We start from the raw sequence: 22,966 nt of genomic DNA, 5'->3' as shown, positions 1-22,966 counted from the left end.
TCACTAAAACACGAAATCAGGCTCAGCAAAAGACGATGTTTTAAAGAGCTTTTTCGCGAAGTTCATGCTATCTCATGGGGAAACGCGTATAGAGTGGTGATGGCAAAAATCAGAGGCCCATGGACCACCTTCCACCCCTCCCACGAACAGTGCCCAGAAATGCTGAAATATAGAGGGGCTCTTCCCGCGGCACGAACCGACGATCTGGCCTAGTGCACCATACGGTCAAGAGAGAGAAAGAGGAAGTCAAGAGAGTGACCACTGAAGAATTGTTAGGTGCAGCAAGCATACTGAAGGGAAATGAAACACCAGGCCCTGACGGTATCCCCAACGTGGCTTTGAAGGCCGCTATACAAAAGAACCCAAATATGTTCAGAGAAACTCTGCAAAAGTATCTGGATGAAGGACATTTCCCTGATATATGGAAGAGACAGAAACTCATTCTGCTGCCAAAGCCAGGAAAAACAACAGGAGAGTCGTCATCATACAGACCAATTCGTCTCCTGGACCCACTTGGTAAACTTCTGGAGCGAATAATCCTCAACAGGCTGACAAAGTATACAGAGAGCGAACATGGACTCTCAAAGCTGTAGCTTGTTCCGGAAGGGAAATTCCACAGTGGATGCGATCCTGCACCTTACAAAAATAGCTGACAAAGCGTTGAAACAAAAAAGGCGTGGCAATCGATTATGTGCCGTTATATCAGTCGAATGTTAAAAATGCATTTAATTGTGCCAGTTGGGAAGCCATCGCAGAGGTATTGCACAAAATGTTGGCACCGAATTAACTGTGCAGGATCCTACTCTACAACACAGCAAAGGGAGAGAAATCGTTTAATATAACAGCGGTGTTCCACAAGGCTACATCCTTGGCCCAACGCTTTGGAATGGGATGTACAATGGAGTGCTAACATTGAAGTTGCCGAAGGGAATCAACATCATTGGGTTCGCAGACGATATATCCCTAACAGTGACGGACGAGACACGAGAGGAAGTTGAAATGCTGACCACTGAGACGATAAGAACTATAGAAAGCTGGATGCATAAAGCAAAACTACAGATAGTGCATCACAAGATTGAAATCATGCAAATTAGAAACTGCAGTATTCAACGAGCGGAAATCACAGTTGGGTAGCACACCATTCTTTCCAAACATGAGTTCAAGTACTTGGGTGTGAGAATCGACGACCGACTTAACTTAAGGAGTCATATCAACTACGCCTGTGCGAAAGCGGCAAAAGCCATAACGGCAATCGCCAGAATCATGCCGAATATTGCAGCCAACAATAGTAGCAAGAAGCGTCTCTCAGCTGGCGTAGTCACATTGATGCCAGCGTATTGCTGCTGAACCAAACTCACGGAACCATGGCTATGAGAATAGCGAGCGCATACAAAACCATATCTATGGAAGCCGTATATATCATAGCCGGAATGATTCCTATCCACATTGTTCTGAGTGAAGACAACATGTGCTACAAAGAGAGCAAAATAACAGTGATATTCGAAAAAAAAGTAGGAAGTGAATCGATGAGAAAGTGGCAGCAAGAGTGAAATAACACTCCAAAAGGTAGACGGGCCCATATACTGATCCCAGACATCGCCAACTAGGTTGACAGTAGCCATGGAGAGGTAAACTTCCACCTGACGTAATTTCTGTTGGGACACGGTTGCTCTCGAGAATACCTGCACAGATTGGGACCTGCTAGCTCACCCCATTGCCCACATTGCACAAACATAGTGGAAACACCTAACCATGTAGTGTTCGAATGCCCTCGATTCAACGAAGCACGCTGTGAAATGCTCGCATCTGGTATAGATATCAACATGAGAAACACAAAAATGTGCAGCGACGAGAGCACTTGGAACGGTGTAGCAAGTGCGGTAACAATAATAATGTCAAAGCTTCAACGTAAGTAGAGAGATGACTAGAGAATTGTCCAATGAATAAAGTGCATGAGCACGGCTTCCCTCTGAAGTATTACCGAACGGTGGTCACGGGGGAAAAGGAACGGCGCATACGAGGTGGTTTTAAGTGAGTAAAAATTTCATATTACCCAGTCAACAATGTTTCCAACTACTTCGCCAAAAAAAAGGTGCTATAAATGAGGCAGCTGTTGATGAACGCTTTGGCTACCCATAGACGTATCTTCCTGTTGTTGTTTGTTCCGATGGGGTTTGGAGATTATGTTCAACCGGATGGCGCAGCTCTTTTAAACTTGTTTAATTGGAAGTTTGGAAAAGTTGGAAGCTAAGGTACCAGAATCGACCAATATTCCTCCGCGGTCCACGGCTTGGGATGAAGCCGTTATGCAATTTTATCTTGGAGTTGGAACCATAGTGTTTATGGCCACAAATCACCATATGCGCTGTAAAAATCACCTTCGCTGTAAGTTTCCCCCTGTAAGCCCTTTTTTCATCTGCCAACTGCCCATAGCTTTGGTGGCTGCTCGCATCCTGATGCGTGAAATTTTATACGCATCCGCGTTGATAAATACGACAACTCTCCTCGATAAGACCTGAAAAAAAAAGAACTAGCGGGATCTACGAACTATTATATCCTTTTTTCAGGCCCAGGGCTACCATCTCAACCTACTGATGGTTTACGTTGGCTTCAGCTATCACCTACTTAAAAATCGTAATGTCCCCAGTCGGAAGGCGAACCAGACTAAACCAGATGTCTGTTCGCCATCCTCTTCAGAGTCTTGGATATACAATAAAAAATTGACCGGTAAACTTTAACGATATTGCTGCTCCGATCGATCTTGGGAATAGGTATTACGATATTATGTCTCTAACCCTTAGGAAACTCATGCTTTGACCAGAGGTCGTTGATGATGTTGAAGAGAGTGGTATGCCCTAGCAGGGAAAGCTGTTTGAACATCTTGTAACCAACGCTTTCGGAGCTAGTGAACCCTCCCTTGGCGGAACGCAGTGCGACGGAAATCTCATAGATGGAAAAGTTTATGTTGTAGGGTTCATCAATGTGACTCACCGGGACTACGAAAGTACTGACAAAATTAGCACTCATTCTCACTCACGGAATAAACTCGGGACCATATTCTGAAATTGAGGCTAATTCCGTAAAATATTCCTCGATCGATGAGATTAGTGGGGTTACGTTTTTTTCGAATACCACTCATCATATTACGGACACTCTTTTGGCTAACCATTGGCGGCCATTTTGCTCCATTCTTTGTCGCATCCCGAGTTACGTTTCTTCTATTTCTGTTTGACAACCTCCAACACTTGTACATCACCTCGACCAGTGGCTTTATAGAGCTTTTGTTCGGGAAGCTCCATAATCCATCTTACCGTACGATTAATCGTTCATGAAGATGCATTCTTCGTATTTCGTAAGAAACTCATTGTGCATAATTCGGGGAGGTCTTTTGGCCACTAGTGTCCTGTTTGGTTGCTTACTGGCCCGAAAAGATCTAAATCCACCTCGTTGACGAATCCATTTTTTTGCAACCCCTTCAAATGCAGCATTAGATCCTTAGTTCCACTACGACGTTTGCAATGATCCTGCCGATCGGTAGTATTCCGCTCGCGGTAATGCTTGAGAACACTGCACATGGTTGTTCTATTCAATTTCAGTGACTTCGTAATTTTTGAAGCTAACCACGTCGTATTTTCGATGTGGGTTGTCCAAAATTAATTTTCAGTTCGTAGCTTCCATCGAGTATTACTTCTTTGAAACTAAATTAATCTGGACGAAGTTTACAGCACTGAAAGAAAAACTTTTCAGCAATGGAATAGGAAACAGCATTGAGTACAGATCTTTATAGCTGTTGAGAACACTGGGTGATGAAGAGTTTCTCATTCTAACTGTGTAAGTTACCGACAAAAAAATTATGCGTATTATCTGATATTTTATTGCAACAGTTCACCATATATTTTTTTTAATTTACGTTTTTCAACATCGGCAATAACACTAACTTCTACTACACTTTTCACCAGATGTCTTAGTGAACACTACAATTACTACAATTGATCATAACATCATAACGGGGGAACTAAGTGAGGGCCCTGATAGTGTCTATAGTATTATATTTCCGAACCATTGATCTTTATGTAATAGTTTTTGCTCTGTATCAGAATCTGTCACGGATACTAATAAAAAAAACTTGCATATTCTAAAATGGAAATACGACGCAGTTTTGCATGGATATATGTTTGACCATATCAATATTAATACATGCCGATAAATGTCAGTTGATAGATGCATTTATTTTATGATGATAGTGAGATGCAGTGCTATAAATGTATATTATGTGTCTGTTCATTCATGGTACGAAAAAAATGGGTCTAAACAAATTTCCTAATTCCCTTGATGTAAATTTAATACACTCACCTTGGAGTATTCTCCTTTTCCTCTCGAATACACAATGTTGTGCTTCCTCCATTACTACTAGTACCATTTACCTCGCCAGACCTTGCTCGCAGAGACGAATTATTACTCGATCTGCAGTAATTCAATTCACTCATTGAATCGATAGAACTATCGCTATTTTCACTAGAATGATGAAATTATGCACAAACAAAAATGTACCAACCATTTTCTAGGTGCGTCGAATCACAAAGCAAATAAATTACCTGTCAGAATGGTAAGAATCTCCTTCCTCCATTGCCTGCTGCAGGTCGGCAATTCGTTGAAGTGCTAACCGGAGATCAGCTCGCGCAGAAGCTGCTTCTGCTTCGACACTCTCCAACCGCTTTTCGAGATCTTTACGCTTGACTACACTCTCGTGTTCTTTATTCGTGATAGAGTGCAATTCCTCTCGCAATTCTCTGATAGTCTTCTGTGCTTTCTTCAGAGCTTCCTGTGCATGGATTTCTTTGTTTCTCGTTTGGTTCATTTCACTTTGTGCCTTCTCGATCGAATCCTTATGTCGATTGAGCTGGATCTCCATTCGAGCACGGGTAGCTTGTTCAAACTCGAGCCGCGATTCTAATTCTTTGGTACGTAGCTCAAGTCGTTTCAACTGTATACTAGATGAGGAATCACTAATATTTTCAACGTTTTCCAAACGCGATGTTAGGTCAGAAATTTGCTCCTTGAGGGATTTCTTCTCGGTTTCGAGCTCAGAAATTTTGATTTCGTAGTCGGCAATAATAGCTTGTTCGGAACTCAACTGTTTGACGGTGGTGCTATACTTTTTTATTAATTCGGCCATTTCTTCGTCGTTTTCATCGATCTGCGCCTGAAGCTCAGTACGATCCCGCTGGGCAGCTGTGGCCTTATCTTCAGCATCGAACCGTGCGCGTTGAGCTTCCTCAAGCATCGACTGGACATCCTGCAGGTCATTTTCGGCCACCTGGCGTGCCTTCACGGCTGCTGAACGTGCAGATTCTGCATCTTCCAGCTGGTTGCGAAGCTGACGTATCAGCGTCTTACCAGCGGAATCAGTTTTTACACGCTCGAGTTGACTTTGTGCATCGCGAAGAAGAGCTTTGTATTTCCTAAGATCTCGTTTGAGTTTCTGAGAGGCATGCTCCTCTGCGGCTCGGTCGGCTCTGTCCTGATCCTCAAGATTATTGAGACGCCGTTCTAGTTCATGTTTTTCCCGCAGCAATAACGTTCGTTCTTCATGTTCCTGCTCCAGCTGACATTCCAGAGATTTGATTTTCTTGTACGAACTACCGCGGACCTCTTCGAGCTCGTCATCCCTCTGTTGGGCCTCTTTCCGCGAATCTTTTCGCATCGTTTCGAGCGACATCTCCAGACGTAATTTGGCTTGTTCTAGAAGCTGCACGAAGTAGAATAAATAAGAAAAAAATAATCAATTTCACAGAGTAGACAACTTATCGGAAAAACCAAAATATGAAATCAAGTTGTGTCACAGTCTCAAGGGTAACATACCTGTATCTGTCCCGCCATTTCATCCAACTCTTCTTCCTGTTCCTTACAGCGTCGATCCAGCTCCATCTTTTGACGCTTAAGTTGAGCTATCTCTTCCTCAGTTCCACCGCCGAATGTCATCTCCTCCAGTTCTCTTTGCAGAGCACTGTATTTTTCCTCTTTCAACTCTAATTCCAGGCGGACATCCTTATTAAAAGAAATATTATTACTTTTATCATACTACAATGATAAGAAATTCAGAACTGTCGCAAAATATCGTGGCTTTCAAAAATTATTTCTAACGATCACGAACCCGAAAACTGATTGAATTTGTCTATACACAAAAACAGTAATGAGCAACGTTAGAGATTACCAGAAACATTCAATTTTCAAAAATGATTGTAACAGACTACTTCAGAAGACAATAATCCTATATGTCGGACCAACTTTCAGTAACTATAGCTAGTTTAAATAGAGCACTGCCAATTTAGAATCGGTAAGCCTTTTTGCCAAGTACAGCACTCCCAGTGGTCAGTTCTAGAATCTTTGACGACAGTTTGTTTACAATAGTGAATGCCAGGAATAGGCATAAGACTTTTCATCATAGTCGCAGGCCGAAATGTTTATGATAAAATGTAAAATATACGGGTTTAATCGGTTCTTTCTATGGCTCACTACATCATTTAAATTAGAAACTATTCCGTTCTATAATATGAAGATTTATTATATGATCACGGTTAAAAAACGTGTTACAATTTTTATTTTATTTTATTTCAACATAGAAAATGCTGAAATACAAACATACTTTTAGAGGCGAATGAACTCTTTGAGTTTAAAGCCTCTATAATTCAACAACAACAACAACAAACATACTCCAGCGCCCTTTATATTCTACCCAGACAACTAGAGGTTGCTACGTGAAACGAATCTACAAAATGATCATTAGTAATTTTGCTCATCGATTTCGATTTCACTTGTTTCATAACAAAAAACAATTTCTCACAAATTTATGTGGATTCGAATATAGAAACAATAAGTTTTCTTAGTTCTGGAAATCACGCTTCTGGAACAAATTTAGAGAAGCAATCCAAAAGATCATGGCTATGAAATTTATCACGCAGTTCTGAATCACACTATTAGCAGGGCTTTACTTGAAAAGTGTGATTGTATTACAAGTACCGCTACTCACCGATAATGATTGTTCTATCGTGAATTTTTCAGCGATTAGAACATCTTTCTCTCGTGTGAGTCGTTCTTTTGCTTGTTTCTCCTGGCGGGCAGAATCCTGAAATGTTTCATTTGTGATTGTTATGGCTAAACTATATAACCCTCTAATCCGACTTTCGAGGTTGGTTCTCTACGAAATATACTAAAACATCTCATACCTGTAACGCTTGGCATTCAGAGTCAAACTTTCGCTGACGCTTCTCGAGTAAATTATTTCGACTATTTTGTTCCTCAAGCAGCATCCGCAAGTCATTCATTTCGTTGGTCATTTTTTGCGCCTTGCGTTTCCATTGACCAACTACCTGTCGCTGCTCTTCTACTTCCTCGTAAGCATCAGCAAGCTGAAAAATATAAAAATATACAGAAATTTTAAATCTGAAATCTAGCTATGCATCTCAGATGCCCGACCTTTTTCTCTAACTGCTTTTTCAGTCCAATTAGTTGCTCCAGGTCATGCTCATGCTGTGTTTGCAAGCGCTTCTTGGTGAACTCCAACTCACGGGCTACACGCTCGTATTTCATTCGGTAGGCACTGCTTCCGTTTTCATCACCCTCAAGGTCATCGTCTAAGTCCCCGTTCAAATCTGATTTGGCGCAAATTAATTCCATTTCAAGTTTCTCGGACGACTCTTGCAGGTTACGGTATTTAGCCTCATGTTCCTTCACCTCCTTCTCGAGCCTAAGTCTTTCCGTCGTCTCTGCCTCGAGTCGTTCGCTGATCAGATTGGACGAAGAATGTTCCTCTGACAGCTCGGCAGTCATTTCTGATAACTGTTGGGGTTAGAAATATGAACAATGATAAACCTTGTCGAAGTTAAATAGGAACAGTGTTCGAAAAAAAAAACAAATTAAATGTAAGAAAAATAATAATTTTCGCGCAACCTTCAGTCTTCGCGAATACACACAACCACCCACCGCTTCCCAACATTATTCCGTATGACAGTGTCGTTTCAAACGACACTAAATCGTGCACAACGTTTACAAAACAATATGCAATATGTGTATATCTCTGTTAGATATTACTTTGCACTTTTGAACATTCCGTATCCTTCGCTCGTTTCACACATATTGCAAGCGATATTTCAACGTGTCGTAGGGTGCACTATTATTGCAACAACAACCGACAATGCCAGAATATTTAGTTTGTCTCGAATTCATTCAGTTGGTTGAGCTGCCAATTTCATACTACTTGAAAAGTCATGTCAAAATCAGACATAGAGAATGATGGATCAAACGCTTTAAACAAATTTTTAAGGCGTCCTCTTTTGTGTGAGAAGAAATATTTGTTTGGCGCCATGCTAATACGTCGAGTTCTGGTCAGCTGTTTAATAATAATAAACCACTAATACTATGAGCCAAGAAAAAGTGAAGTAAATGTACGCGACAGCATACTCTCAATGTTTAGACGAAAAGACAGTAACGCAAGTACCGGTTTTCAAGTCTGAAGGATAAATGATTTCAGAATATATTTGCTCAAAATAACAAATATTCACATGAATGTTTTCCATCAGATTTCGAACAAAATTGGGTGTATACAATGAAGTAACCTATAAAACTTTTGGAAAATATTCTTCGAACATGCCGAACACTAGTGAAAATAAAATTATTTCATAAATTTCTAAATTACACTCTGTATGATACAAAATATCTCGCTAATGAAGCCGTATCAAAATTGAATCATGTTCGTACAATATCTACTAGATTAAAAAGCGTATCTCTATCAGTTTGAGTTTTTTGAAAATCGAAAAATCACCCAGGGGGGGGGCCCCGGATGAAAATTTTGTAAAAAAAAAGTTTTTTTTGGCACTTGGTCATTTTCCCGTCTGAAAAGTCGATTTTTGACAATTTTTTTTGAGATAACTGTAAATCTCAACTGTTGGGGTTAGAAATATGAGCTGGTATACAAAAATAGTTGCAATTTTAAGACATTTGGCATCAATGTTTTTTTTTTTTGAAAACTCCGATTTTCGGTGATTTTTCTTTTTTTTTTTTTAAAACTCAAATTTTAACGTCTACGACACTAGTAAAATAAGTCCGAATGAGCTGATGAATGATTGAGTTTATTATCATGCAAATCAACATTTCCCAGCAAGTTCCGAATGAAAAATCGAGATAACTATATTTATTGGCATACTAACTTTTCGTCTCGTATTCCGAAAAAAAGTCCCAGAGTGCCAATTTTTGACAAAATTTTTTTTTCCATATTTTTGACGTTTCATGCAATTTAAGCATAAAAAAAATTTTTTTTGAATACCCCGATTTCCTTGGGTGATTTTTCGATTTTCAAGAAATTCAAACTTTGACCGCTTTGCGCCACTCTCCCTTAAGTCCGATTGAGCTGATTTTTGGCATAATGTTTTTCCGAGATGGTAAACATTTTATGGGGGTAACTTTTTGGAATTTTAGGGTCGATTTTTTTCCATACATTCATTGGCACCCTAGTGTGCATACTGCACACAGTCTTTGCATCGAAGGAACATCAAGCGATAATCGAACCATTCTACATCGGTCAATGCAACTTACGTTCATTGCGTTTAATAAGTGAACATTTTTTGACATCGGAAGATGGGCAGTTTTACAGGGAAAGTTTTTCTAACAACAACTTTTTCATGTTTTCTTTAAAAGAAATTACAACTGATTCTAATTTTGTTTAACCTTCCTATACTCGCGTATAGGTCTGACAGACCAAGCATTCATGAAATGGCTAAATTGAATGACTATTAAAAATGAGTGAAGTTAGAGAAAAAATAAATTATTCAATTATATTTTTTCTTTGAAAAAATACCAATAACACCTAAAAATACACAATAGCAATATCACAAAGGCGCGCACAGTCCAGAGTTCACATATTGCGATTTTTCGCGGAGTGTTAAAGTCAAAATAGCGTTAATACACAAAAACTTCGCAATTTACATGTTCTGCAAACTTTTCTTTATTTAGACACATGTCAAGAACATGTCAAACGCGAGAATTTAACACAAAAATGTTACGAGTAAAGCATTACTTTTTCAGGAGTCTCCATACAAGTATGCCATGTATACCAGAAACTATAAAAAATAGCTATAAATAGTGCTAATCTGATAGAGTATCTTTCTTCCCGGCCAACTTCAAGCTTTAATAAATGTGTGTATAGATAATGAACAAAAAAAGATAGAATTTTTATGTAAGCTATTATGACAATTCTCATTTCCAACCAGGAAAACTTCGTATATTTATTACGAAAAATTTTCATTATAATAATAAGCACAAAATCAGGATCATGTAAGAAAAATCAGACAAAATTGAGTGTTTGTCAGGATATCAGGGGACGTATCAAAAAGTCTAAGAAATCCTGAAAAATCAGGAAGGTTGGCATCTCTGGTTGGTACAAAGGGTACGTGTGCCACTTTTTTAACACCTTCGGTCTGACACACCGACGCGAGTATAAGTGTAACTTTTTTGGACAAGTACCTTTTTTCCTGTTTTAGAACATTGTTCAATGAAATGTATAAATTAATATTAGTGGCGTGGAATATTTATTGAATATAATACATAAGATCATTACCGGACTGTTCTTATATGATTTCAGTTCTTTTTGTCACCGGGTTGAACGGATTCATATATTATTCGTCGTTAGATTCTTACGTGCAAAAGTAAACTACAAATGTTTAACTCTCGTATAGTTGATCACTTAATACAATGGTCACACATATACACACTTGTGAAAGAATTGCACTTGCGGAAAAATTGTGAACTGTAAACTATAAACTAATCGGTGGCTTATGGTTATTTATTATAGTTACAGTTTCGGGGATATTTTTTATTTTATATGAGCTGGACAATATCGACGATAAAACAAGTCGCAGTAGGTTCCTATAAATCCTTGTATATCATCTTTTGAAGCCCCGTCAAAAAAGACAGGCATTAAGTTTTTGTTAACAAAGAACACAGAAACTCTTTCTACTTTCATGGATTATATTCAGTGACTTACTTTCAATTAATAACAAGAAAAAAGTCGAAGTTCGATATTTGTGTTGAAGTATCAAAAATCACTCTGTTTTGAGGAGGTTGAATTAGATGACTATTAAAACTGAATGAAGATGAATAAAGTGTCCCCGTTTCATATCCCTCCTATCCGATCGATAAACTTTTACTTAGTCGCGGCAATACATACACACACTCTTTACAGATGCACGGGCCGAAGGTTGTGCAGTCCACTGATCATTCAACAAGAGCCAAAGGTTGTACCGCTCATGACAACTCTACACGAGCTGATGATTGCGCCGGCTAGTGACCATTCTATCCTGGATTCCTCGAGTCGAGAAAGACGCACCACGCTAGATATGGGGTACAGACTAGGGGGGCGTTGCTGATTAATGGTCAGCTGCATCCCAATAGGAAGTATCCCGTGTCGGGCACACGTACAGAGCATCGAAGACTGCAACATACCAATTATGAGAACACTTGTAATACTAACCTCGAGCCAACCGCGAGTAATCGGTTACATATTACTAACATAGTTGTAAGACAAAAATTGTCAAAATATTGGACTCCCGGCCCCGTCAGGCTAACGCCACATGTGCCTTAATAAAAAATATATTTTGGGAAAAAAAAAAAAAGATGAATAAAGCATATTTTCTGGAGTTTTTCCATTCAATTATAGCCTCTTCTACAAATAAATACCAATAAAACCTAAAATATATACAATATACAATAGCAATACTACAAAGAAGTTCAACTTTCGGTCTGTGACACCGTGCGCGAGTATACATGTTATAATTTTGCACGCGAGTACAGGAGGGTTAAAAAGTAGTCTGATTCATTTTTGAAGATTTCAGGTATGCAAAGTTGCTTAAATGACCAATTTCTTTATACCCACAATGTTCCACCGCAATCTAAGATGTTGCAGCCAATGACCAGTCGAGTCATTGAAATTCGTCATTTGCGAAAACGAAACTGAGAACTGCTTGCCTGCATGAACAAAAAAAGTAAAATGAAACGGATTATTATCCGGTATCCGGCCTATCCCTTATATTTGCTATCCGGGTGGATACCGGATAGTGAACTACTATACGGCCGGATACCGGATATTAAAAAAAATTATCATTAACAGAAGATATTAGGCTGTCAAAAAAGTCCTACGGTATTTCCGCGAGGTGTCGTTGTAAGCGCGTAGTTCTAGTTGTATTCATTGTATCGAGTCATACTATAGCTTGTTGGAAAGGTATTTTTGCGCGCTATAATATAGTCCTTGACAGTGTTTTGTTTGGTTAAGTCGTTCGTGAGTTATAGTGTCGCAAATATGGAGCAAAATAAAGAGAAAATCCGACATATTTTACAGTACTACTATGACAAAGGCAAAAATGCATCACAAGCTGCCAATAAAATTTGTGAAGTTTATGGACCCGATACAGTTTCCATTTCCACCGCACAACGATGGTTTCAACGTTTTCGTTCTGGTGTAGAGGTCGTCGAAGATGCGCCACGCTCCGGAAGGCCTGTCGTCGAAAATTGCGACAAAATCGCTGAATTAGCCGAGAAAGACCGGCATAGTAGCAGCCGTAGCATCGGCCAAGAGCTGGGGATAAGTCATCAAACCGTTATTAACCATTTGAAGAAGCTTGGATTCACAAAGAAGCTCGATATATGGGTGCCACACACGTTGACGCAAAAAAACAGGAAGTGGGTTATATCTATGGTATAACCGCAAGAGTGACGTAGGACTATCGTTGATTTAGAGATCATTTGTTTGAAGTTGAATCTAAATCCATCCTGAATGAATGAATAAATAAATATTTGGGTGACTTCAAAAACGAGAGTGTTACGTTGGAGCATCAAGGTTTTATGCATCCAATATTGGATACAAAAAACCTTGTTCTGAAGAATAATCTTCAGAAGCTTTCCTGCTAACTGCACTTGATTGACAAATCACAAAACCAAATGTATGTGGTCGCAGTATTATATGGATAGAAAACATTAAAATAAACTCGCTTGAATGTAATTTTCAATTCCAAGGGGAACTGGCAGATTATCTTTCAGCAACGATCATTTCTTTCCAGGTTTCCTCTCGATAACCAGCAAACGAAAAGAGTTACGCACGTGTATGTGTGTGTGTGTGGCGGCTGCTTCTATGTCTTCCCGAAGAACCGTATTTCGATGCTGATACTCTCTTGGTCACGAGAGTATCAGCATCGGCTTTTCTGCGCTCCCTCACAGTTAAAACAAACTGATTGCATTTCAGGTCAGGTCAGGCCAGGTAATGAATCCCTCGATCCCTCGCCGTTCAGCTCGTTCAGTAACGATGTTGTCTTGTCGATGTCCTCAGGCGTCGTGCACAAATTACGTAACGCTAAAAATCCGAATTCTGAACCACCTCTCCCCTCCCCCCTTTCGTAACGCAATTTCCTATCTCTAATAAACAGAAAGTAACGCAACATTTACCCCCTCCCCCCTTATCGCGTTACGTAATTTGTGCACGACGCCTCACGAAAAATGAATCGGTTTCACCACCACAATATCATTTCAGTATGCTTTTCGTGCGTGATTGAATCGAGAGAAGGTGTGGTTTACGATGGCAATTTGGAAGGCAAACTAGAGGAGAATGAACTCTCTGAGTATGAAAATTTCGGCGACTGAGCAATAATCGATTGAAAATTATATAATTTTGGCGATACGAAACATTTTCCGTTTTTCATGTTATGCATCCATTATTGGATACGAAAATATCCTACTGATGGGAAAGAATTATCTTCAGAAGCTTTCCAGCTAATTACACTTGATTGAAAAATTACGAAATCAAATGTATTTGGTCGCTGTGTTCGCCATATAATTAGAAAACATTAAAATAAACTCTTTCGCATGGATGTATTCTTCAATTCCCAGGGAACTGGCAGATTATTTTTCAGCAACGATTAGATCTTTCTGGAATTTTCTCGATGCTGTATGGTATCCACACGAAAATTCTCGTTTCAGTTTGGCCTGCAAAAAACTTTTCTGAACTCTAATCCATCAAATTGGGAGCCCTGAAAAGGGCCGATGATTATATGCTAAACTAATATAGCACCCTCTCCTTGGATTCGATGGGCCAGCTGAATGTCCTTGGGCATGATGTGACGCGTTTTGCGTGGATAGCACACAAATTTGTATCTTCGAATAAGCCTCCTGCAGCGTCATAACCGCGGAACTTTGGAAGCGCAAGTCGGTTTTGAAGTCCTGAGCAATTCCACGAACCAAATGCTGCAAAGGTAGCTTGCGGATCAGCAATTCGGTCGACTTCCGATAGCGATGAATTTCACGCAAAGTTCCCGGTCGATAGCGATGTGGCTTCTTCACCTATCCTGCGGCTGGTGCGCTTATCCGAGCTGCTTTCGTGTGCCTTACCACTGAAAGACTAACTAGCTATCTGCTTGGTCCCAAACAAACGAGTCGTCACGGTGCGAGAGTAGAGTAAGAAATGAACGAAAGCAAAGGAAGCGTCATTTTATAAACCATAAAAGTATAGAATCTAAACCCCACCCTTATTATATTCGTTGCTTACCCTGAGAGAGAAACGAATAACATCGAAGTAAGTATACAGTAATGTATTTGAATCCGGACACTTTGCGTTACATTTAATACCATACCGCAGCCACAACATTTTCTGCATGTTGAATGAATACGATTGATTAGTAACTATCAAGAAACTATCAGTAACTATATTAGCAACTATTAATCGCATAAATTCAACATGAAAAAAATGTTATGGCTGTGGTATGATATTGAATGTAATGCAAAGTGTCCGGATTCAAAAGCATTACTGTAAAAAAGAGTAAACTCGACTGAAATTTTTTCGGTTCGGCCTGCAAAAACGAAATTAAGAGCCCCCGCCGACTGCAGACTGACTTGTCGACCGATAGTTCGGTCGGCTTCTTAATCAGTACGGAGAAAAAAAGTCTGTAGTGAACAGCATAATGCATAGACGTAAGTATGAGCTTCCCCATCTCACATTCCAATAAGATTAATGGGTATCCAAGTGGGCGCGCTACATACGGATACGAATGATTTCAATAACCTGTTTTCGAAGCTATCATTAAGCTATTGAAACAATTTTTCGACTCAATAAATAGCAATCATATAACTCTTGGACATTTTATCTTTTGTATGAAATGATTATCATACTGTTCCGTTGATCCGAGGCAGAATGAATCACGCTTAAAGAAGGAATGGATTTTTTCTTGGAATTTAGTCAGCAGAAATAATGCCCTTTCCCAACAATTAAAAACGACAAACGGTAAACAGTTTCATCAAAGTGATTTCTTCGATATGGGGATATATTCACTAAAACATGTCATATATTTCATATTCTTCATTATCAAATCCATATCCATGGCACCTACCGGTAACGAATTATTATCGAAACCACGATTTTCGCTAAATGCTCCTTTCAGTTCGGCCTGTAAAAAACTTTTCTGTACTCTAATCCATCAAATTTGGAGCCCTGAAAAGGGCCGTTGATTATATGCTAAGCTAATATAGCACGCTCTCCTCGGATACGATGGGCCAGCTGGATGTCCTTGGGCATGATGTGACGTGTTTTGCATGGATAGCACACAAATTGGTATCTTCGAATAAGCCTCCTGCAGCGTCATAACCGCGGAACTTTGGAAGCGCAAGTCGGTTTTGAAGTCCTGAGCAATTCCACGAACCAAATGCTGCAAAGGTAGCTTGCGGATCAGCAATTCGGTCGACTTCTGATAGCGACGAATTTCATGCGAAGTTCCCGGTCGATAGCGATGTGGCTTCTTCACGCTTCCTGCGGCTGATGCGCTTATCCGAGCTGCTTTCGTGGTGCCTTGCCACCGAAAGACTAACGAGCTGTCTGCTTAGTCCCGATGAAACGAGTCCTCACGGTGCGAGAGTAGAGTAAGAAATGAACGAAAGCAAGGGAAGTGTCATTTTATAAAACATAAAAGAATCGAATGTAAACCCCACCCTCTTTATTGTATAAGCTTACTGTATACTCACGAATATAATAAGGGTGGGATTTAGATTCTATACTTTTATGGTTTATAAAATGACGCTTCCTTTGCTTTCGTTCACTTCTTACTCTACTCTCGCACCGTGAGGACTCGAGCTCGTTAGTCATTCGGTGGTAAGGCACACGAAGTCAGCTCGGATAAGCGCACCAGTAGCAGGATAGGTGGAGAAGCCACATCGCTATCGACCGGGAACTTTGCGTGAAATTCATCGCTATCGGAAGTCGACCGAATTGCTGATCCGCAAGCTACCTTTGCAGCATTTGGTTCGTGGAATTGCTCAGGACTTCAAAACCGACTTGCGCTTCCAAAGTTCCGCGGCTATGACGCTGCAGGAGGCTTATTCGAAGATACCAATTTGTGTGCTATCCATGCAAAACACGTCACATCATGCCCAAGGACATCCAGCTGGCCCATTGTATCCGAGGAGAGCGTGCTATATTAGCTTAGCATATAATCAACGGCCCTTTTCAGGGCTCCAAATTTGATGGATTAGAGTACAGAAAAGTTTTTTACAGGCCGAACTGAAAGGAGCATTTAGCGAAAATCGTGGTTTCGATAATAATTCGTTACCGATAGGTGCCATGGATATGGATTTCCTTATGAAGAATATGAAATACATGACATGATGTAGTGAATATATCCGAAGAAATCACTTTGGTGAAACAGCATTATAAAATTATTTGTGCACGAATGCCGCAATCGATAGTCGACTCTAATTTGCGCTGGGTAATTTCCTCGGAGGACTCGATTCCTCCTTTGAGCATTAATAATCTCTTTCTGGCAAAACGATGTGGTATGAATCACATTATTTGAATGATAGAATGAAGAAGTTTTCTGCCAATTTCCTTCAACCTCCAAATATCTTTCTCCCGTTTGTCGTTTTCGCGTTCGCTAATCCTTTCTCACAACACCCATTTTTAGTTTGAAAAATTGTTGAGTAAACATTGTTTGTCAGTGCGCGTAGAGCGGGAATTCCTAAAGATTCATTGCACCTCTAATAAATTGCCGAAGGACGTGGTCTTACGTTGATCGCACTTGATTGAAAAAATCAAAAACGAAATGTATTTGGTCGCAGCATTATATGAGTAGAAAGCAAATAATCGCTCGAAAATGACTTGATTTTCGCGATGTGAAACATTTTCCGTTTTTCATGTTATGCATCCAATATTGGATATGAAAATTTCCACTGATGGGGAAAAAAATATTCAGAAGCTTTCCTGTTAATTGCGATTGATTGAAAAATAACAAAACCAAATGTATTTGGTTGCAGTGTTATATGGATAGAAAACATTAAAATAAACTATTTCGCATGAATGTATTTTTCAATTCCCAGGGGAACTGGCAGATTATTTTTCAGCAACGATGATAGCAACGAGAATTCCGCGCGTGTATGTGTGTGTGTGTGTGTGGTGGCTGCTCCGATGTTTCAAGCGGAACCGTGGCATCACTCTCCTCCTGAAGGATTCCCTTTTGGCCTTAGGTGCACAAACAGGCTCTTGGTGACACCGTTCATCAGCGCTTTCATGATAAACGAAATTAGCTTCACAACAACAGCGACAACATGCTCCAATCGCTGTTCAATCATAACTGAGTGGGTTTACGAGCGGCGCTCGCTTATATATCGATTTTTGATTTCAATAGCCTGTTTTGAAAGCAATTTTAAGACTATTGAAACAAGTTTTTGGATGAAAAAGTAACAAGTATATGACGCGTAGACATTTTATCTTTCAAATGAAGTGTTTATTATACCATTTCGTTCAGTTGTTTAAGAGCTATTAACGCTCAAAATCTCGGTCTCCGGCGTAACGCTTTCGTTCTCGAAAGTTTGGTTTTACACCCCGGTATAGAAATGAAAGACGTAGTCCTACGTCAAAACATCTTTGACCGTATCGACGCATGTGAATCGCAACAAAATCGACCCGTTTCTAAAGCGGATGGTGACTGGCGATGAAAAGTGGGTCACTTACGACAACGTGAAGCGCAAACGGTCGTGGTAGAAGCCCGCTGAAGCGGCTCAGACGGTGGCCAAGCCCTCATTAACGACCAGGAAGGTTCTGCTGTGTGTTTGGTGGGATTGTTAAGGAATAATCTATTATGAGCTGCTTCCCTATGGCCAAACGCTCAATTCGGACCTGTACTGCCAACAACTGGACCGCTTGAAGGTAGCACTCATGAAGAAGAGGCCATCTTTGATAAACAGAGGCCGCATTGTCTTCCATCAGGACAACGCCAGGCCACACACTTCTTTGGTGACGCGCCAGAAGCTCCGGGAGGGTAGTCAGAAGTTAGCCACAAAAGAGGCCTGTGAAAATTGGCTATCCGAGTTTTTTTGCCAATAAGGAAGCGAGCTTCTATAACAGGGGTAAAGGGTGTGTCACATCAAATTGCATCACGGAAAAAACGCTGTAGAAATTTAATTTTTAGGAATTATATCTTCAGCTTTCGCTTTAAAATCAGATAAGAGTGTATAGATCACGTTGGCCATGCTTCACTGTCAATTTTTCGTAAATTTGGAAAAATGTCGTCGAACGAAAAAGAGCGTCGTGAATTAATCCTGTGCACTCATTTCGAGAATCCGGAGTTGTCACATCGGGACATCGGTAAGATGCTGGGAATCGTCCAATCCACGGTCAGCAGAGTACTAAAACGATACTTCGAGAACCTTACCATCGACCGGAAGGTGAAGAACGGCAAAAATGGATACTCCGTCAGTGAAAAAGATCACAAGCGCGTAGTTAAGCAGTTTAGACGTGATCCGAGAAGTTCGGTCCGGAATGTCGCCAATAAACTGAATTTGTCAAGTTCATTCGTCCAGCGGGCCAAGCAGCGGGAGGGCCTGTGTACATACAAGGTTCAGAAGGCTCCTAACCGCGACGAAAGGCAAAACATGGTGGGGAAGACGCGAGCCCGGAAGCTGTACACCGAAATGCTGACGAAGCCGCATTGCCTGGTAATGGACGACGAAACCTACGTCAAAGCGGACTTTCGTCAGCTGCCGGGCCTGTTGTTCTTCTCCGCAGAGGACAAATTCAGCGTTCCGGAGGAGATTCGCAAGCAGAAACTATCCAAGTTTGCCAAAAAGTACATGGTGTGGCAAGCGATCTGCTCTTGCGGAAAGCGGAGCGCCCCCTTCGTGATGACCGGCACGGTTAACGGGCAGGTTTACCTTAAGGAGTGCCTACAGAAGCGCTTTCTACCACTGTTGAAGCAGCACGAGGGCCCGACCATCTTCTGGCCGGATCTCGCTTCGTGCCACTATCCAAAGGACGTGTTGGAGTGGTACGAAGCCAACGGGGTCACCTTCGTGCCAAAGGAAATGAACCCGCCCAACGCGCCGGAGCTTCGCCCAATAGAGAAATATTGGGCGATTATGAAGCAGGCCCTCCGGAAGAACCCAAAAGTTGTCAAATCGGAGGCGGACTTCAAGAGAAAATGAATTTCTGTTCAAAAAAAACTACAACCTGACGTTGTACAGAACCTTATGGACGGGGTAAAGAGGAAGGTACGAGCATACGGGCTTGGGCTCGAAGTATAAAAAATGGAAAATGCCAAAAGTTGTTTAATAGTTTTTATTTTACTGTCTAAAATTTTCAAAAGGATCGGTCTACTGGGCGAATTTCTACAGCGTTTTTTCCGTGATGCAATTTGATGTGACACACCCTTTATTATGAAGTTGGCATCTCGTTGGGAACAAGTCATCGAACAAAACGGCGCATATTTGACTTAAAACAGATGATTGTAACTAATTTTATGAACAAAAATTTTTTAAAAAAAAAAAACCGCAGGACTTTTTTGACAGCCTAATACATTTTATTTTTTTCAAAATTAAATTAATAATAATTCATAACAATAATTCATTAACACTATGACTTTTATTACAATTTTTTTTACCGGCCAATTACGCTTTGCTTCGTACTCCAGGCCAAATTCAGAGAACAGTTTTTTACTGTAAACACTACTGCAAGAAACTGAATGCTAACGCTAGCAAATCTTGTCAATTGGGATGTAATATGGGTATTTAATGATAGGACTTAACTAGTAGGACACAGTTATGTATGTAAAATGGAAATCCAAGATGGCGGCCGTTACAAAACGGCAGACAACAAATTTCGTCAAAACCCCATCAATATGGGCAGTGTTTGCCAAATGATCCACTCATTGAAAAAATCACTTTCGTTCGTTCAAATATGATCTTTCAGGAAACATTTCCCCCAGCGGTATTCTATTATTGTTATGTGCTGCAAATCACGACACAAAAGAGAACGAGACAACTCTGCATCGGCTCGCACTTCATTGCACACCAGCATGCAAGCAAAGCTATCATATACGCTTTCAGTGCAGAAAGCTTATTTTCTTCTTTGCCTCTAACATATGCATACCGACCTCTCCATGCATCATGAAACAGCAGGATCATACGGACAACACAAAGCGAAAGATTCATATTTAGCTAATGTAGCAGATCCTGATTTTTAAGTCTCAGAGAGTGCAAACTATATGATTATTTAGCTCGGTAGAGGCTAAGGGAAGGGTAGTCAGATTATATTTTCCATTTTTAACGCCGCTATCCCTTGAAATGTGTATATTCATATAGACCGCATAGATTTACTAGCAACACCGCTCCAGTGAGAAGCAAAAACTCTCGCGTTTTATCTCTTTTCCCATTCGCTGCTCTCCGCAAATGGTGACGTAATAATGACGTAATTTTTTTTGTATCATTTATTGCTTTACACTTGTCTGTGCAGTGGGTTTCGCTATAGTAAAATGAGACGATAGTTTGAACCGCATAACTTGTATGCAGGCTTCGAAAATAGTGTGCCATGTTTGATACAACTCGAATATGCAAACAACAGTCTTCGTTCCTCTCTTAGTTTAATCACTAAATGTTACAAAAGTGATTGCTGACATTCATACAAGTATCTGAATGATCCTCTCATATTTGGTTATATGTTCGTGAGAGTTTACTTGCATGACACATTGTGTATCATTTGATTTTGATCGAAATCCAAACACTGAACGATAAACATATTATATGGGTATCAAATGAAAGGACTTGACTAGTAGAACACAGTTATTTATGAAAAATGCAAATTCAAAATGGCCGCCACCCCAAAATAGCGGAATATGTATTATTCTCAAAACCCAATCAATATGGGTATCTAATGAAAAGACTTGACTAGTAGGACACAGTTATTTATGTAAAATGGAAATCCAAGATGGCGGCCGTTATAAAATGACAGACTACATATTTTGTCAACACCCCATCAATATGGGAATCAAATGAGAGGACTTGACTAGTAGAACACAGTTATTTATGAAAAATGTAAATCCAAAATAGGCGACTACATTTCTTCTGAAAACCCCATCATATTGGTATCAGATGAAAGGGCTTGACTAATAGAGCACAGTTATTTATGATAAATCCAACTCCAAAATGACCAATTACTTTTTTCATGCAACTCCCGCATATGGGTATCGAATGAAATGATTTGCAACTATGCACACCAGTCGTTGAAAAGGACGTTAAAAATGACATCCATAGAATACACGCCTACGAAACTATCACAAATCGTTGGTGATGAAGCGCGGTCATCTGTATGGGAGGAGGCAAAGTCCGAACCTCACATGATCCAAAAGCTGTTTTAATGTCTATTGTAGATAAATATTTAGCGGTACCACATTTGCTGATAATAAGCGACCCTTTGCTTTGGTGGAATGAAAAGAAATCTATCTCTACGCGACTCTACCATTTTTTTAAAAATATTATGTATTTCGGCGACTTCAGTACCATGTGAGCGAGTTTTTCCGAAAGAAGGACAAGTTTGCAGTGAACGATGTAGTAGACTTTCCTCAGATAACATTGAAAAAATAATGTTTATAAATAAAAAAGGAGACGAATATTGTGATGGAAATATATCAGAGAAAACCTTCAGTAAAGTAATATTTCTACTATTTTGTGCACTGATTATTGTTTCAAACCTTATTTATTATGGCTTCCATTATTCACATATCCGAATGATCCAGTTCTTGAAAAGATCCGTCGAGCCGCTCAAATGAGCCGGCTCTCTTCATTGAGCGCACGGCTCTGAGCCACTCACTGAAATGAACCGTTTTAGCCATCTCTACTTTAGAGTGCGCCTGGTGGCATGTGTAAGTACTATTTTTTCTCTACATGCCTGCACAGTTCATCCAGTTTTGTGTACTAGAAGTATGACGTAGTTTCGTGGTTCTGTGTCAACGCGAATTAAACAACCCACTGTTATCTAACTTTTAACTGCTGAGGAAATGAATTCTAGTGAGATTCATCGTTGTTCACAGGCCATTTATTGTGACGATACTATTGATATGTCTACTGTGAATAGATGGGTAGTAAAATTTCGTGATTGCCAGCCTGAAAAAATCGACGCAACGTTGATTATTTATTCATTCTTATTCTCATAAGAAAAATACACAAGCTGATCATATGTCGAAACTTGTATCATTATTGCCAATGCACGTAGTGCACTCAGTATGCATCTCTTCTCCTAGGAGATAACATATATATTCCACTACCACTATTATCCGAGTAGTGACGAACAAGCCAAAAAGTGCTGAAAGTCACTATAATACAGAAAAAAAAGAAATACCACTATTATCTACTGTTGGAAAACGCATAAAATTAACAATACTCTCGTTTGAGTTTTTTTTTATTTCGATCATACACAAACACTCGCCAACTGATGGTATGAAAGGGCCGATGGTTCGTGTAGTTTTGTAGGAACAGTTGAAGAAAATTTATATTGTGCTCCTCCATTATTTCAAATTTTCAACCACTTTAATATAACTTTGGCAACACGTCAAAACTACAAAAAAAAAATACACTGGCACTCTCCACCAGACGGCATGAGAATATTTTCCATTCTTCC

At 40.0% G+C, this 22,966-nt stretch overlaps 1 protein-coding gene across 16 annotated transcripts in view; it reads right to left on the bottom strand.

The window, feature by feature from the left end:
* The window catches only part of LOC129770721 (unconventional myosin-XVIIIa), a 180,754-nt gene that overhangs the window by 18,394 nt on the left and 139,394 nt on the right, over window positions 1–22,966 (bottom strand). For all 16 annotated transcript variants that reach the window (XM_055773716.1, XM_055773721.1, XM_055773722.1 and 13 more), the window contains 6 exons: window positions 7,477–7,839; window positions 7,227–7,409; window positions 7,031–7,126; window positions 5,863–6,048; window positions 4,596–5,749; window positions 4,354–4,515 (listed from right to left, as the gene is read on the bottom strand). In XM_055773716.1, coding sequence (XP_055629691.1) covers window positions 4,354–4,515; window positions 4,596–5,749; window positions 5,863–6,048; window positions 7,031–7,126; window positions 7,227–7,409; window positions 7,477–7,839 — 2,144 coding nt within the window. The remainder of the gene's footprint in view (window positions 1–4,353; window positions 4,516–4,595; window positions 5,750–5,862; window positions 6,049–7,030; window positions 7,127–7,226; window positions 7,410–7,476; window positions 7,840–22,966) is intronic.

The sequence above is a fragment of the Toxorhynchites rutilus genome, chromosome 2 (genome assembly GCF_029784135.1).
Source record: "Toxorhynchites rutilus septentrionalis strain SRP chromosome 2, ASM2978413v1, whole genome shotgun sequence".
Lineage (NCBI taxonomy): Eukaryota > Metazoa > Arthropoda > Insecta > Diptera > Culicidae > Toxorhynchites > Toxorhynchites rutilus.
Note: the sequence above shows the minus strand (reverse complement) of the source record. Positions and strands in the feature narration are given on the sequence as shown.